The sequence below is a fragment of the Carcharodon carcharias genome, chromosome 17, assembly GCF_017639515.1.
Source record: "Carcharodon carcharias isolate sCarCar2 chromosome 17, sCarCar2.pri, whole genome shotgun sequence".
In the NCBI taxonomy this organism is placed as follows: domain Eukaryota; kingdom Metazoa; phylum Chordata; class Chondrichthyes; order Lamniformes; family Lamnidae; genus Carcharodon; species Carcharodon carcharias.
Genome location: NC_054483.1, coordinates 75,156,707 through 75,171,026, shown reverse-complemented (window position 1 = coordinate 75,171,026; position 14,320 = coordinate 75,156,707). Strand labels below are relative to the sequence as shown.

Sequence of the window (14,320 nt, the reverse complement as noted above, 5' to 3'; positions counted from 1 at the left end):
TCAAGTTACACTGATGCATAAGAAAGATCACTGAAAATTCTACTAAGTGGTGATACCCAATTCTCAATTACATTCAATGTAATTAATTTGCCTCGTCTTCATGTATTTGGAATATTACTGTACTATTGGCACCAGAAATCAGTTTGTGCAATTTTAAAACTATGAACAGCCTCAATAGTGAAACACAATGGAAATAAACGTTAATTGTGCAATATATTATCAAGTCAACTGCTGTGACTAAGATTTATTCTAACATTCTCCCCCGACAGTTCTAACCTTTTCCCTTCTCCCTACATACAGTAAATCAATGTGGTCACAACTCACTACCATAAATCCAGTATAAATAGCTGCACCATCAAGGACGACACAGCATCTGAAAACAGGTACTATCTAGCTCTATTCAATGCAGCTTAATGGTAGTGGCACAGAAGTATTTCGTTTGGTGGTACCATGCGCAATTGCATGCTAAACACAAAGATGTTATAGCTGCCGGCAGCATAAATCTCTGGTGTTAACCCTCAAACATACCAGAGAAAAATATATATTTTCACCGACATGCAACACTGCCTTGCAAGGCTATAAAACAGCACCAGCAATTCTCAGGAGAAGGCTCTTTTTCCAAAACCCAGAATAGGGAAACACGAGGTTACTAAACATGGCAATCAGTTCAAACATTTCTTCTGAAACTATGTAGGCTTGTCAAGGCTGGATTATTTTCAATTCAACTTGTGGGATTTTTTAAAAACTATATAAAAGTATCATTTTTTTTCTTCAAATTCAACTCTAAATTTGTAATGCATTTTACCCCTAGCATTCAAACATATAAAATAGTTGTTTGGTAGTACAGCCATTTGCTGACTCATTCCTAAGGGCAATGCAATCAGGGTCAAGCTGCTTGGTTTAAGTTTTAAACTATGCTTGGCAGTTAACTGTCATGCATCATCAGTGGTGCATTCTCCATGCCAACACCACTTGCCAACCAATCAGCATTTTCTTTACATACAGTATAAATTGTTGTTTTCCCCCTTATATTGGTATTCTTGTGAGGGTCCTAGTGAGTGCAAAATGAAAAGCTTAAAAATACTGCTTGGAAAAAAGAGAAACATGTCCAGTGGTTGCACTTGCTTTGCAGGGTGTGCTAACTCAGCCTTGCTGCCATTCCAAGCACATAATGCTAGCAAATATCAACTGCCAGTAAACAGAGTTAAAGGACATTTCAAAACTTCATTAAAAATTCAGCTTTCAAATAACAGGCCCAACCATCAATTTTCCTGTGCCATGTACATTGGAAACAATTTTATATTGTGGTGTCGCCATTTCCTACATTTAATTAAAAGTGACAGATGGAGATTCATCAATATTTAATTTCTGAGAGTGAAACAAAAATTCTCTGATGAATGCATTTTGTGATGACAGACCTCGGATCACAATCTATCACAGCCCAGCCCCCGTGGAATTTCTCATCATCAGGTAATAGTAGTTTCATGTAATTCTGCAAGAGGAGACTGAACTGTTCCTGCTGGCTCCTCTGGTTCTGTTTATGCAAGGCTTCATGCTCTTTCTCCTTGTTGAAGATGGAGTAGAGATCTTCCGTCACTGGGATACCCTGCATTGGGTCTAATTCAAGAGGAGCATTATCACTCAACAGCAAGTACACTTAAGCACAATACAGGCACGGTGAAATTAGCTATATATATTTTTTTTTAAAACACAAGGGTCATATAACCACCAGGATAGAAAAGCAATACTCATTGGCAAGAATTAGGACAATGTGTATTCAGAGTCAGGCATAATAAAAACCATTCTCCATGGGTTAACTGACTACAAAACCCCTGAGTGAGATGTTGAAAAGGGCCAGACTTAGACTGAAAGCCAAGTTGTACATTCAATAACTCTGAAGTTATTTCAAGAGGGTGAAGGAAACCAATTATAATATCCATTTAATATTTGAATCCCTACATATTTGTAGCCTTGCCTATGATAAATTCCTATGTATAGATTTATAATGGAAACTACCTATATAAACTATTCAGGCTGGAGTTTCACCCTGCCCCCTGAAGTGCTGCAACACCACCACTGTCTGGAGAATGTGATAAGTTTACATAGGTAGGTCATTAGGAATGTAAACAATAATGTGTGCAATGGAAATACAAAAGAACAGAATCTAATTTTAAAATGCAGACTGAACTGCATCTGCTCACCCTGGCCCAAACCCACTTTGCCTTATAACTGCACTCGATCTTGGCTTCCAGTGTGTACTGCTGTAGCAGACTGAACATCAGATACTATAAATGTTCACCAAACAATATAATACAGCAGTAAATTTCAATCCGAATTTGCCAATCCCCAGCTGCAGGCATTTTTGCTAACTAGTAACTCATAAATCAGACGGAGGTTTCCAGCAGTCAGATTCTGGAGTAACAAAAGGATCATCTCGATAGGTGGCTAGTTCCCAGCCAATGCTGCAGGAGCTTGGAAAGATATCACCCAGACTGTTTTGTTGATCAGGGAATTGATAGCTACACAGTACCAGTGGGCTACAGGAAAGTAAGAAAGAGAGCCAAGTAAAAATAATGGGCCAAAGTGGTGAAATCGTCACCCAATTCAAGATTTCTACCAAATAGAGGTGCATGACACACCATCGCAACTCGCCCAACTTCCTCACACTACTTTGTTCAGAAGCTGCCATTGTAGGTGATGGATATTCTAGAAGAACAGGCTCAGTGATAGAGTGAAGTGGGATGACATGTTGATGCTCCAATGCACTGTGCTGTTATTTTTAATACAATCCAAAATGTCGCAGCTGGTTAACTAATGATCGAGATGCACAAAATCAAAATGGAATGCATTTTACTTCCGTTAATCTGATAGAAATCTATCAAAAAGGAATAATTTCTAGGGAGCAAGATCCTTTATTTCAACTACAAGAAAAAAAATTGATATCAAACCCACTGGAAACATGGGGGCACAGGATTTTCTTATTTTTTCCATTATTATATATTGGTCAAAGTTTTTTAATGTTCCTGAAGTTACAACATTCTTACCTATTACAGCTTGTCTATATGCATCACGGAAGCGATTGAGATAATATCGATTGGCAGAGTTATAACCATCTTTCATCATTCCTGCGAGTTTTCGTTCTCCAGTCCTTGTAAAGTCACCCTAACATTCAAAAGGAACACAAGTTTAATACACCCACATCTCTGTTTGGGAAGGTTAAAGGACTAATACTTGTGGTTTTAATGATCAAAACATTTCAGATTTCAGGTTAAAACTTCAGATTTGAATTTATTGCTCAGTGAATAAAGATCATAGGTATCACCTGGATCAGTTATTCAGGCTGGTTCCACCTGGAACAGATCATAGCATAAAAGGCACTCCAAACCGATGCACTAGATTTGTTCAGCATCCATTATTCGTTCATTTCTAACCAATTCCCTCCTCTCCGCAAAGCAAAATAAGGGGATGGGAAAGCATGATAATGACGACGACAGGAGTGTGTTAAAAACCTGTTTTGGAAAACTACTGATGACAGTGATCAACCTAACCCAGGTACCACACACACCTTCGTCCATCTCTCTCACTAGCTTTGCTCGTTTTTCCTTTATCTGTTGCAGATATTCATCAGCATGCAGTCACAGCTTTAATGGAGTTGGCCTCCTCTCCCCTTCCTTCCTCCCCCACAGCAGCATCTTCAGTCAACTCAGTGCCTCCTCATCAGAAGCATAGACTGCAGCCCTTGCTGAGCCCCGAATTCTAGCTTTCAAAGGCTCGAGGCTAACTTGCAGGAGACACTCTTTCAGGATCTGATGGGAACCATTGGACTACTATCCAATCAGTAGCTAGCCTGAAACTATGCCCAGGCTACCCAAAAATTTACAGAAGAGATGAAGCTCCTTCCCAGGACACAACAGTCATGAAACAAGGGCAATCCCAAGTGGCTCTTTTATCAAGCTAACCACCTCTCAACATTAGTTCCCTACTAGCACCTTAAAGATCAGCATAAGTAAAGTCTATCTCAGCACCCAAGGGAAATATCACAGTGCAATCACATATCATAAAACAAATCATATACTTGAAAAGGATGAATTTACAGGACTATGAGGAAAAGACCAATTTGATAGCCTTTTCAAAGAGCTGGCACAGATATGATGGGCCAAATGGTCTCCTTTTGTACTGTATGATTCCTTGATTGCTCTTTGAGCTGGTTCCGATTGGAATTAGCCAGAATGCTGCTGGCAATTTAATCCGAGGAGAATGTATCATTAATAATCTCTTTGAGTTTCCCTCACAGCTGTCATAAAGGACCCCTCCAAGTACCAATCCCACAGGCCAATTTTGATGTTGTTCAACCTCCTGAGCATTTCCATGATTCAATGGCCAACATTTTTCTTCAGCCAGAACAAGGACTTGGCAAGGAACTGTGATACCTGGAGTCTGCTTAGGAGAATACAGCAACACTTCTTCACACCATAAAACATTGCCTCCCAAAGCCCTACAAGTCCTCGTAGCAGCCGCAGTAGTTGATGTATGGGCCTTGCTGCAGAAGTGTTCCATTGACGTGCTTGGTAATTAAAGTGGAGTCATGTGTCATAGGAGAAAGGGCTATGCTCTTACAGGATCAATGCTGAAAGACTGTTTCCCTAGAACTAGTAGCATTGGTCTCAGGATTAAGGGTCAGCCATTTAGTACAAAAATGAAGAGAAGTTCTTCACTCAGACGGCTGTGAATCTTCAGAATTCTACCCCAGAGAGCTATGAATGTTCAATCATTGAGTATATTAAAGACTGAGGCTGATGGATTTTTGGACACTAAAGGAACATTAGGATGGGGCAGAAAGTGGAATTCAGGTAGATGAGGAGCCATGATCTTATTGAACGCGGAGCAGGCTCAAGGGGCCATGTAGCCAACTCCTGCTATTTCTTGTGCCACCTAAAGTCTATCATAACAATTCCCTGAATAGAAATGGGAGACTGAGCTTCCCATGATGAAAAGATTACAACTCCCTGAAAATCTGGCATCAATATGCAGGATTCATTATAGTTGTTCACCCTATTTGAACACGGAGGGAGCAGGATCAACAACTACTCCGGAAATTCATTGAGCCCACAGTGCAATTTGGACGTCATTTACTGCTGCCTGAATTTGAGAGTTGTGAGCAACACAATATAACTGAAAAAGCATGTCAAATTGATACTTCGGCATCAATGACAAATTGAATAAATCCACCAGCTCCCTTGAAGACGGAAGACTGCACCCTAGGTGATGCAGTAGAAATCCCTGGTTGAAACCTGGAAAGAGACAGTGATAGAAAAGTTGAGAACTGTGGGACCTGAGACAGCCACTGCCAGGACTAGGCTGCAGATCAGAACAGAAAGCAGCATCGTTCCGCCAGGGTCTCTTAAGTGAATCAAAGTCGGCAAAGACAACTCCTCATCCTTGCCTCTGATCTGTTATCCTACTCCATCAATATCCCAAACTAGACAAGACTCATGGGGAAATTTAACTGTGTGGTGGCAGTTGAAGATGAACTGGTGGCTAGTCTGTCTCTCCCTTTCTTTCTCTTACACAATCTGGTGCTTCGAAGTACCGCTCAGTAGCTCAAAAACAACACAAATTGTATTCAAAGATAAAAGTAAAATACTGAGGATGCTGGAAATCTGAAACAAAAACAGAAAATGCTGGAAAAACCCAGCAGATCTATCAGCATCTGTGGAGAGAGAAACAGAGTTAACATTTCAAGTCCGCATGATCCTTCCTCAGAGCTGAAGAGAAGCTGAATGGAAATGTGATGAAATTTACACTGTATTGGGGGGGAGGGGCAGATGGAGCTGGATAGAAGGCCAGGTGGGGACAAAGGAGGGATTGACAAACATGTCATGAACTAAATGACAAATGGAGTGTTAATCGTAGTGGTCCGTGCTATAAAAGACTAATAGGCATAATAGGCATAAAAGAAAGCAAGCAGAAAAGATACGAATTGTGCACATGTAGACATTTATATGTGGATCTCTTCCATTGGGCAGTTCTGCTCATGACAATGGCTATGCTTTTTTGGTTCAGAATTTTCACCAAGTGTGGTGAAATGGAAGTTTCTGAATTCTGACACCTTGCAACTTATACTTCATTTACATATGCTGGAGCTGGGTTGAAAAGAGGAAAATGCTCTTTGCATTTTGACTAAAAATTACAGCGGAATCAAAATGGGATGTAAACCAGTGCAAGTTAGCTCTGCCAAAGCATTTGACCATGAAAATTATAGCCCCTTTCTCATTAAAATCAGATTTTCAGGACCATTTATGTGTGCTTTAGCAGTACATCAACCGAACAACTGAGAGGAACTGAAGTTCTTGACTAATCGTGTTAGCTACAAACTTCAGATGGTAATAAACTTGCACAGACTTCAGAGCCTTAACCATTCATTGCTCAGTTATTTTGAACAAATCACATGCCGATGTCAATCATGAACACTTCCAGGTCAGAGGGAACAGTCGGCAAATTTCTATAGTATAAACAAAGATACAAAATTATACTAAAATAATTCTCCTGTGCTTCAGAACAAGGTAGCTTTCCAATTAAAATATTGCATCAAAACCAGCATTCAGGCTTCCTCCTAATACATATAAAGAACAACCTGCTTCAATCACCAAAATGGAAAGATTTTTTACCTTTAATGCAGCTGTCCCAGCATACTGCCTGCTGATGGCATCTCCATTGTTGGCCCACATGATCTGGTAAATCCGATAGCACTTTTGAGGCAGGGGCTGTTCAGGTGGCATGACCCCTAGTTTCTTCAACTGAAAAGGAACAGCCGAGAGAAGACATCAGATCCCATGAATTATTTACATCTTTGCAAGGTTATTACGCTTGCACCACATGTTTGAAAGTCAATGTTGTACAACATATTTAGCCTCTACTGCAGTACAATCAAGGATGTGCTATCAAGAATCACATCAGATACGTGGCAGCACAATAACGTGGCGATACCCCTTTTACTACTAAACATGCAAATAATCTCAATAGAATTTTTGATGTTTTAAGAAAAAATGGAATGAAGGGTAAAAAATGTACTTATACAGCTTGTCTTCAAGATGCCCTGGAGAACTTCATATCCAAATAAGTAACTGCACTTTGGTAAGTAAGCAGTAACTAGGTAGATAAACACAGAAGTCAATGTGTATAGCAAGATCCCATAGACTGTTTTACATTATGTTACTTCAGGGAGTGACTCGAATATCTCAAAGATCTTCATAATTACCTAAATAGGCAGATGGGCTTCATTTTTCTTTTGAAAGACAGTATGTGTCAGTACAGTCCTCCAAATTCACCATTGAAGCGTCTGCTTACATTGTGTCAAGTCCTAGAGTTCTGCTCGACACTGCGAACTTCTGACTCGAGTGGGGGAGCTGTCAATGAAGCCAAATTGACAAGACTAGGGATGGACCCGTTTCCTCCTACTCTGCATCACGCAGCCCAAAGTAAAGCCGCCTTCTATTCTCCATCAAGGGGCCTTAGTCTAATCTCAATCAGGACCTCATATACACCAAAGTGAACTTGTCCATCTATTTTCTCCTTTTAAACAGTCAATGCTCACAGAGCGAGTCTATACTTAAACGCCAATCTAGATTTATTTTTGTCAATTTAGTGCAGTTGGCCCACGCCCACTCCGAACAAAACTAAGTGGCCAAGCTTTCAATCTGTCCCCTTAGGGTTAGCAGAGAAGAAGGGAATGTCACTCCATCAGCCTGAAATAGATCCAAATCCTTATCTCATGGGTGAAAGGGCAATATTTCATTCATGTGACGAGCGCCTTTCATTAAGAAAATTGAATTTATTGAGTGTAGGTGGTATAGGGGAAAGGAAAAAAAGGTTTCAGTACAAAAGAAACTAAGCAATTTTATAAAACTAAATGCAGTTAAATTCTGTACAAATGTGCAATTTATTTTTGACTGCTAAAATTAAATTTGCAGACTGTGCTGCAAAACCAATTGTTTAGTACTGATGACACAGTCTTTAACTTAATTAAATGTGAATAAAACTTGCAATTAAAAAATAATTTACAGTGTCAATAATTACCCTCTGCCAATTTCTCTAGTAACAATACTCATTTGTGATTAAGACTTAAAGTTCCCTGCCTCTCACAGGCAAGATATGACATCTCCGCTTGCGATTACATTTTTTCACCTGATCCTCCCCATTTCCCCTTTCCACACCCTAACCTCACCTGTAGGAAGAGGATTTCTTCCTCTCCCTATATTTTATTTAGGATCAGTTAGTTAAAACGATAGCATTTAATTGTGAATGCTCTGTCCCAATCTATAGGAGGAGATACTGTCAGTTAACAGACAGGGCACACAATTTATGATACTGCACAGGTTAGACATGGGGAAATGATTTGTTTTGCCCAGTCTTAACTTTACAAGTACTTTCCCAACCAATCTCTGGAAAGTAATCTGCAATGCCCAATTCTAATTGTGCTTCAAGGTAAATGATCCATGCCTGGAGAAAAATGGTCAATATATGTCACAGCTGTAATATTACCAGTGAAAACTTACTGCCTCTTCAAGGATGTTTGAAATCTCAAAAGGTACATCCTAAATATAATAAATAAAAATGCAGTGAACCTCTCAAACCTTAACCTGATTCACTAGGATAACCTCTTGGTTAAGAACATGTAGCCAGGACTGAACCCATCACCAGCCATCTACTCAAGCCATTTATGTTGATCATAACAGAGACAAGGTGCAAAGATTCTGTTAACTTCAACTCAACACTGTATTTTTCAACATCTGCTTTGTGTTTTTTAGAATAACTCCCACCCAGTGTCGCATGATTATGTCGAACATCAGGACTAATCTCCATAACAATCTTCTACAAAGCCCCATTATTAGCGATTAGCTGATGAAGTGTTATTTGATTGGTTTAGCTCCATCCTGGAGAAGACCTCTGTTGCACAATGTGTTCTCAGGTCTTAAAATTAAAAACTGTGGTGAAGCCTCTTAAAAAGTGACTGGGATGTTAATACAATGAATGCAACTGCATCTTCAGAACTCGTATGCTTTTCTTTAAAAGTTTGATTTTGGCCTCAAATACCTCTTCCATCTTTTAGTTTGCTTCAGTTCTGAAACGAACAATACAACTGAAATCTAAAGCAACTTAGTCCACAGCATATGAGCCAAATGACCACAATGTTACCATAACGCAGCTCTAGGAGGTTAGTGATAGCCAATGTCACAGTCCAGCATTATCACAGAAGTTGCACGTTTTATTCACACTGCTACCAATGTACCCAGATTTTCTTCACAATCTGAACGCAACCCTTTTTCCCCATTACTTTGAGCAGAGGACCACAGAAAGGTGAAATAAATTTCAAATTGGACCTCAAAAACTGCACTGCAGCCAGAGTCCTTCAGTTGGAAGAAACCTCAATGACCTCATTTCTTAGCTGTGTTTTTTGGTAACCATTTTCACTCAGATTTGAGACAACTTAAGGTTAAATAGTTAAGCTATGAAAGATAGTAGCACACTATAGTCTGTTAGACTTCACCTCATTGACACGTTTGTGTAATTAATAAGGCTTAATTTATCAAACTGTACTGCACATTGGCTGAGTGATGAAAAGTCTAAATTTGTATGTATTATTGGGATGATTCATGAAATTTGGGGCACGTTGTTATTTAGAAAGTCTCAAAATTAGCATCTCCAAGTGTCAAAAACTGTGTTGTAACTTTAAGAACACATGGAGTGAACTAGAGTTATAGCTAGGGTACATTGAGGCTCCAGCGAGTCTAGTTTAGCAGTGAACTGAAGCCAAAACTACAATGATGATTGGCCAGGAAGATAGTCTGAGGACGAGATGTTCTGAGGACATCCTGTTAAGAGATACAAGTTAAACTTAATTTGTAGTGGGGAAGCCAGGAGTGCTCTTCCCATCGGTCAAGAGTTTCAAATATTACGTTAGACATTGTTAGTTGTGTTGACACGTGTGCATACTTGGGCTCAATGTTGCAAGGCTACCTGCAAAAAAAAGTATAAAATAGGCTCCTCACTGATCATATTGCACTTGTCAAGGGTTAGCATTTGCTACAGGACACTTGCTCAAGGGCAATTGCCAGGAGAGTATGTTAGGAGTAAGCACCTGCTAGGAAGTTAGTATTTGTGTAGGACATTGCCAGGCAATGGGTAATTATCATAGGTTGGGGACTGCTAAAAGAACCCAGTATTAGGTTTAGTGGCTAAAGTAATTGTCACAGGTTGAGGGGTTGCCATAAAAATCCAGTATTAGAAATCAGTGGTCCAGTCACTTCGTCTAATTTGGGAGAATCAATGGTAAAGTATAATATTAGTCATTTTGAGAAAGCTAATCTTTGTTAGGAAACAGTTTCTGCACAATTGCGCAAGCATTCAGCAACAGCAAGCTGTAAAGTGTGTAGCTTCAGCAGTTAAGGTATACTGGAAGTGTCAACAGTTAAAGCAGACTAGGAAATTGTGAGTTGAAAAAGGGTCCATTTGAGTTGAAAGTCTTAAGGCTGCAAAGGGATTTTTATGAACGTTTGAGTTAAATTGGCTAGGCTAAAATCTCAAAGGAGTTTAAGAGTTAAGAGATCAGACTCAAGAGAGCAAGAAGAGAAGACACCAGAAATTGCAGGATCCACAGGAAAGAGACTGACCCGCATTGAACTTGTGTACCATACCATGCCTCGACTAGTGAAATATCCAATATCAATCTTTTTTGTCTAATCAACCTTGTTAGTTTGCACTCTAAGTTAGTGATTGTCCTCTTTGCCAGTAAGGTTATTCCTCGACAAGAATTTTCTTCCCCAAATCCCTACAAAGCCTTCAGTAAAGGTCAAAGTATGTGGTGATGGGGACAGGTAACGGAATGGATACTAAGCTGGCTGTGAAACAGGAAGAGGGGTTTAGGAATAGTCACTCAGACTGGCAAGAAATATCAAATGATCCACAGGGATTAGAGTTGGGACCACCGTTGTTCACAATTATAGCAATGAGTTGACCTCAGGAATTGGAAGTGTAATTTCTAAATTTACAGAAAATCTAATTTGAGAGGTGGAGTTCATACAAAGGAAGAGTATGACAAAATATGAGACAATTACTTACAAAAATGGGGTCTGAATTGCTACAAAAAAGGATAAAGTTGTATTCGAAGTGGTTCACAAAGGATTCACAAGGATGTTACAGGAAAGGCTAAACATATTGCAGCTCATCTCTCTAGAAAAGAAACAAATCTGAGGCAAGACCTGATAAGGCCAAAAAGAAATTGGATGGACACTTGCAGGGCTATGGGGATAGAGTGGGTATTGGGACTGTTTGAAATGTTCTTCAGAGAGCTGGCATGGATCCGATAGGCTGAATGGCCTTCTATGTTGCAATGACTCCATAATTTCAGGTCTTTAAGATAACAAAAGGGTTTGATAGAAACATTGCCTCCGTGTTTACCCAACTTGTCGGGTGAGCACAAAAATTAGACAGTTAATAAATATAACAGGGAATTTAAAAGAATCTTCTTTACCCAAAGTGGATTGTCAAGCACCCACTAACACAGTGAGTAGTTAAGGCATCTAGTACAGAAGTATTTAAGGATAAGCTAGATAACCATGAGGGCGGAAGGGCTAGAAGAATCTGCTGATGGCATTAGTTGATGATTGGAGGGAGGAGGAGGTTCGTGTGGAGCACAAACACCAGTATAGACCAGTTGGATCGGATGGCCCGTTTCTGAAGTGAGCTCGATATAACTATGTGGTAGTTGCTACTGAATCTTTAAATTTCAGGCATTGAGTGAGAACACAATTGACTTGGTGGTTTTATCCAAGTGACAGTCCTCTTGTCTCATAGGAAAGATTGTGGATTCAAGCCCCAGTCAAGCAGATGAGCATGTAGTCAGACAGTGACTTCCTCATACTGACTGTGGGAGTGCTGCAATGTCCGAATGTGCCTTCCTTTGGGCGAGATGTTAATAAAGACCTCAGCTGCTCTGAGGTGCACACAAATGATCCCATGCACTATTTGGGAGAAGAGCAGGGGAGATCTCGCAGTGTCCGCTCCAATTTGCCTCAATCACCACCAAAATAAGTTGGCTGGTCATTTATGTTATTGCTGGTTGAGGTACTTGGCTACTCTCAAATTTCTCCATGTTTCTCTACATTACACCAGGACTATACAAAGTACTTCAGCTATATGGACCAGTGAGATCATCGGGGTTATGAAAGGCCCTATATAAGTGGTTTTCTTCTCATCCCATTCACACAGTTCCAGTCAAGTGCTCAATACAGTAAACTGCTAATACAAATGTTAGCTTGAATTTCAGTTTTTGCACTTCAATCTTATTCAAATATCTTGTATCACAACTAAATTAAATTCCCTGAAAAATGCCACCTACATCCCCTTTAATTAGTAATGATGAGAGACTATTTGAGGAAGAGGCTTAAAAGCTCTGCATTATGAATATGAAGCAGGCTGCTACTGAAATCCAGGCTTGCTTCAAGCACAAGATCAGATATATAGCTAGGTGGAGCAAAAATAAATGAACAGCTCTCAAAAATCCTCCGTGGTAATTTGATTAGCTGGTAGCTGATTTTCAAACCTCTTGTTTGCACTTTATAAGCAAGTAATCAAATATTTATTGCACTGATGTTTTACTTTGAAGTTATTCACTGGACTGAAGACTGTTTTCTGCTTTCCCCCCCCACTCCCACCCCATGTCTAATACAATTGAACAAATTAATGCCAAATTATTAATTTTCTTTTGGATTAGTAGCATCTGCAGAATGTGAGAATGCCAGCGTAGTTTGGATCATAAACAGGAATCAGAGTAGGGTACTGTGATGCCAGGGCGGGGTCATCTGAATCAGTTGTTCACTCACACCATCAGCAGTGGGTCTTGATGAATGCTAGCTCAACTTGAACCCAATCCTTTGGAGGAAGGGAAAAAGGACACTGGTCTTTGTAACCATACAAATCACATTGAAGCCCCAATGCAGACTAAGTTAGCAACATTCAAGACCTGCAATCAAACAAATCCTCAAGGTTCATATCGTATGTAATGAAAGAACACAAGAAAACAGGAGGAGTAAACCACACAGCCCATGAAACCTGCTTTGCCATTCAAAACTCCATTTTCCCACTCACTCCCCATATCCTTTAATGATATACCAAAAACTTGTCTATCCCAGCCTTAAATGTATTCAGCGGTGGAACATTCATAACCCTCTGGGGCGCAGCATTCCAAAGAAAGGAGTTTCTTTAAATCCACTTGCAGCAGCAGCTTGCATTAATATAGCACCTTTGACATAGTGAAATGCCTTAAGGCACTCCTCAAGGTTGACATCAAATGAAATCTGACATTGAGCCACATGAGGAGGTATTACAGCAAATGACCAAAAGCTTGGCTTGGTCAGAGAGCTAGGTTTTAAGGAGAGCTCCAAGGAGGGAACTCCAGACCTTGGGGCCCATGCAGCCAAAGGCATGGTCACCAATGATGAAGCTATTAAAAAAAAGATGCTCAAGATGCCAAAATTAGCTGAGTACAAAAATCTCTGTAGGGGTTTGGGGGGGGGGGTGTTGTTTGTGTTGTGTAGGGCTGAAGGACACGAGGGATAAGGAGTGTGGCCATGGAGGAATTTCAAAACAGGATGAGAGCTTTAAGATAAGGCAGGAGCTGATGTACATCAATGGGTATAGAGGTGATCAGGAGAATGGAACTTGGTGCATTTCAGGACATAGGCAGCAGAATTTGGATAACCTCGAGTTTATGAAGGTAGAATATAGGAGGCCAGCGAGGAGTCCATTTTATTTTAATTGCCAAGATTAGAAGTAACCAAGGCACGAATGGGAGATTCAGCAACGGATAGCCAGAGGCAGGGACAGAGTCGGGCAACACTAGAGGTGGAAATATACAGTCTTAGTGACTTCAGAGAAACAGGATCAAATAAAACCAAGGTTTGTTCAAAGAACACAGATGTGAAAATATTAACTTGGCTTCTCTCACCACAAATGCTGCCAGACCTGAGTATTTTCAAAATATTTTGTTTTTATTCGGAGTTGTGGAAAGGTTTGGTTCAGCGTCAAACAGCTGCCGGGGAGAGGGATGGAGTCAGTGGCTCGCGAATGGAGTTCATGGCAGGGACAGAAGACAACAGCTTCAGTCCTCCCAGTATTTATAGTTGGAAGAAATTTATTCTCATTCAGTTCTGGATGTCAAGACAAGCAGGTGCTATGAAAACGTTTCCCTTGTCTGTGGAATTTAGATAGGGTCACTATCAGAATAAGGGGTTGACCATTTAAGAGTGCGATAGAGAATTTT

General features: G+C 40.1%; 1 protein-coding gene across 6 annotated transcripts in view; it reads right to left on the bottom strand.

Annotated features, from left to right (window-relative positions):
- Positions 1-14,320, bottom strand: part of inpp5f (inositol polyphosphate-5-phosphatase F) — a 222,273-nt gene that overhangs the window by 18,436 nt on the left and 189,517 nt on the right. For 5 of the 6 annotated variants that reach the window (XM_041209889.1, XM_041209890.1, XM_041209892.1 and 2 more), the window contains 3 exons: positions 6,669-6,797; positions 3,045-3,162; positions 1,419-1,617 (listed from right to left, as the gene is read on the bottom strand). In XM_041209889.1, the coding sequence (XP_041065823.1) occupies positions 1,419-1,617; positions 3,045-3,162; positions 6,669-6,797 (446 nt within the window). Of the gene's footprint in view, positions 1-1,418; positions 1,618-3,044; positions 3,163-6,668; positions 6,798-14,320 lie in introns of those variants that run through there. The other variant, XM_041209894.1, reaches the window with a different exon arrangement.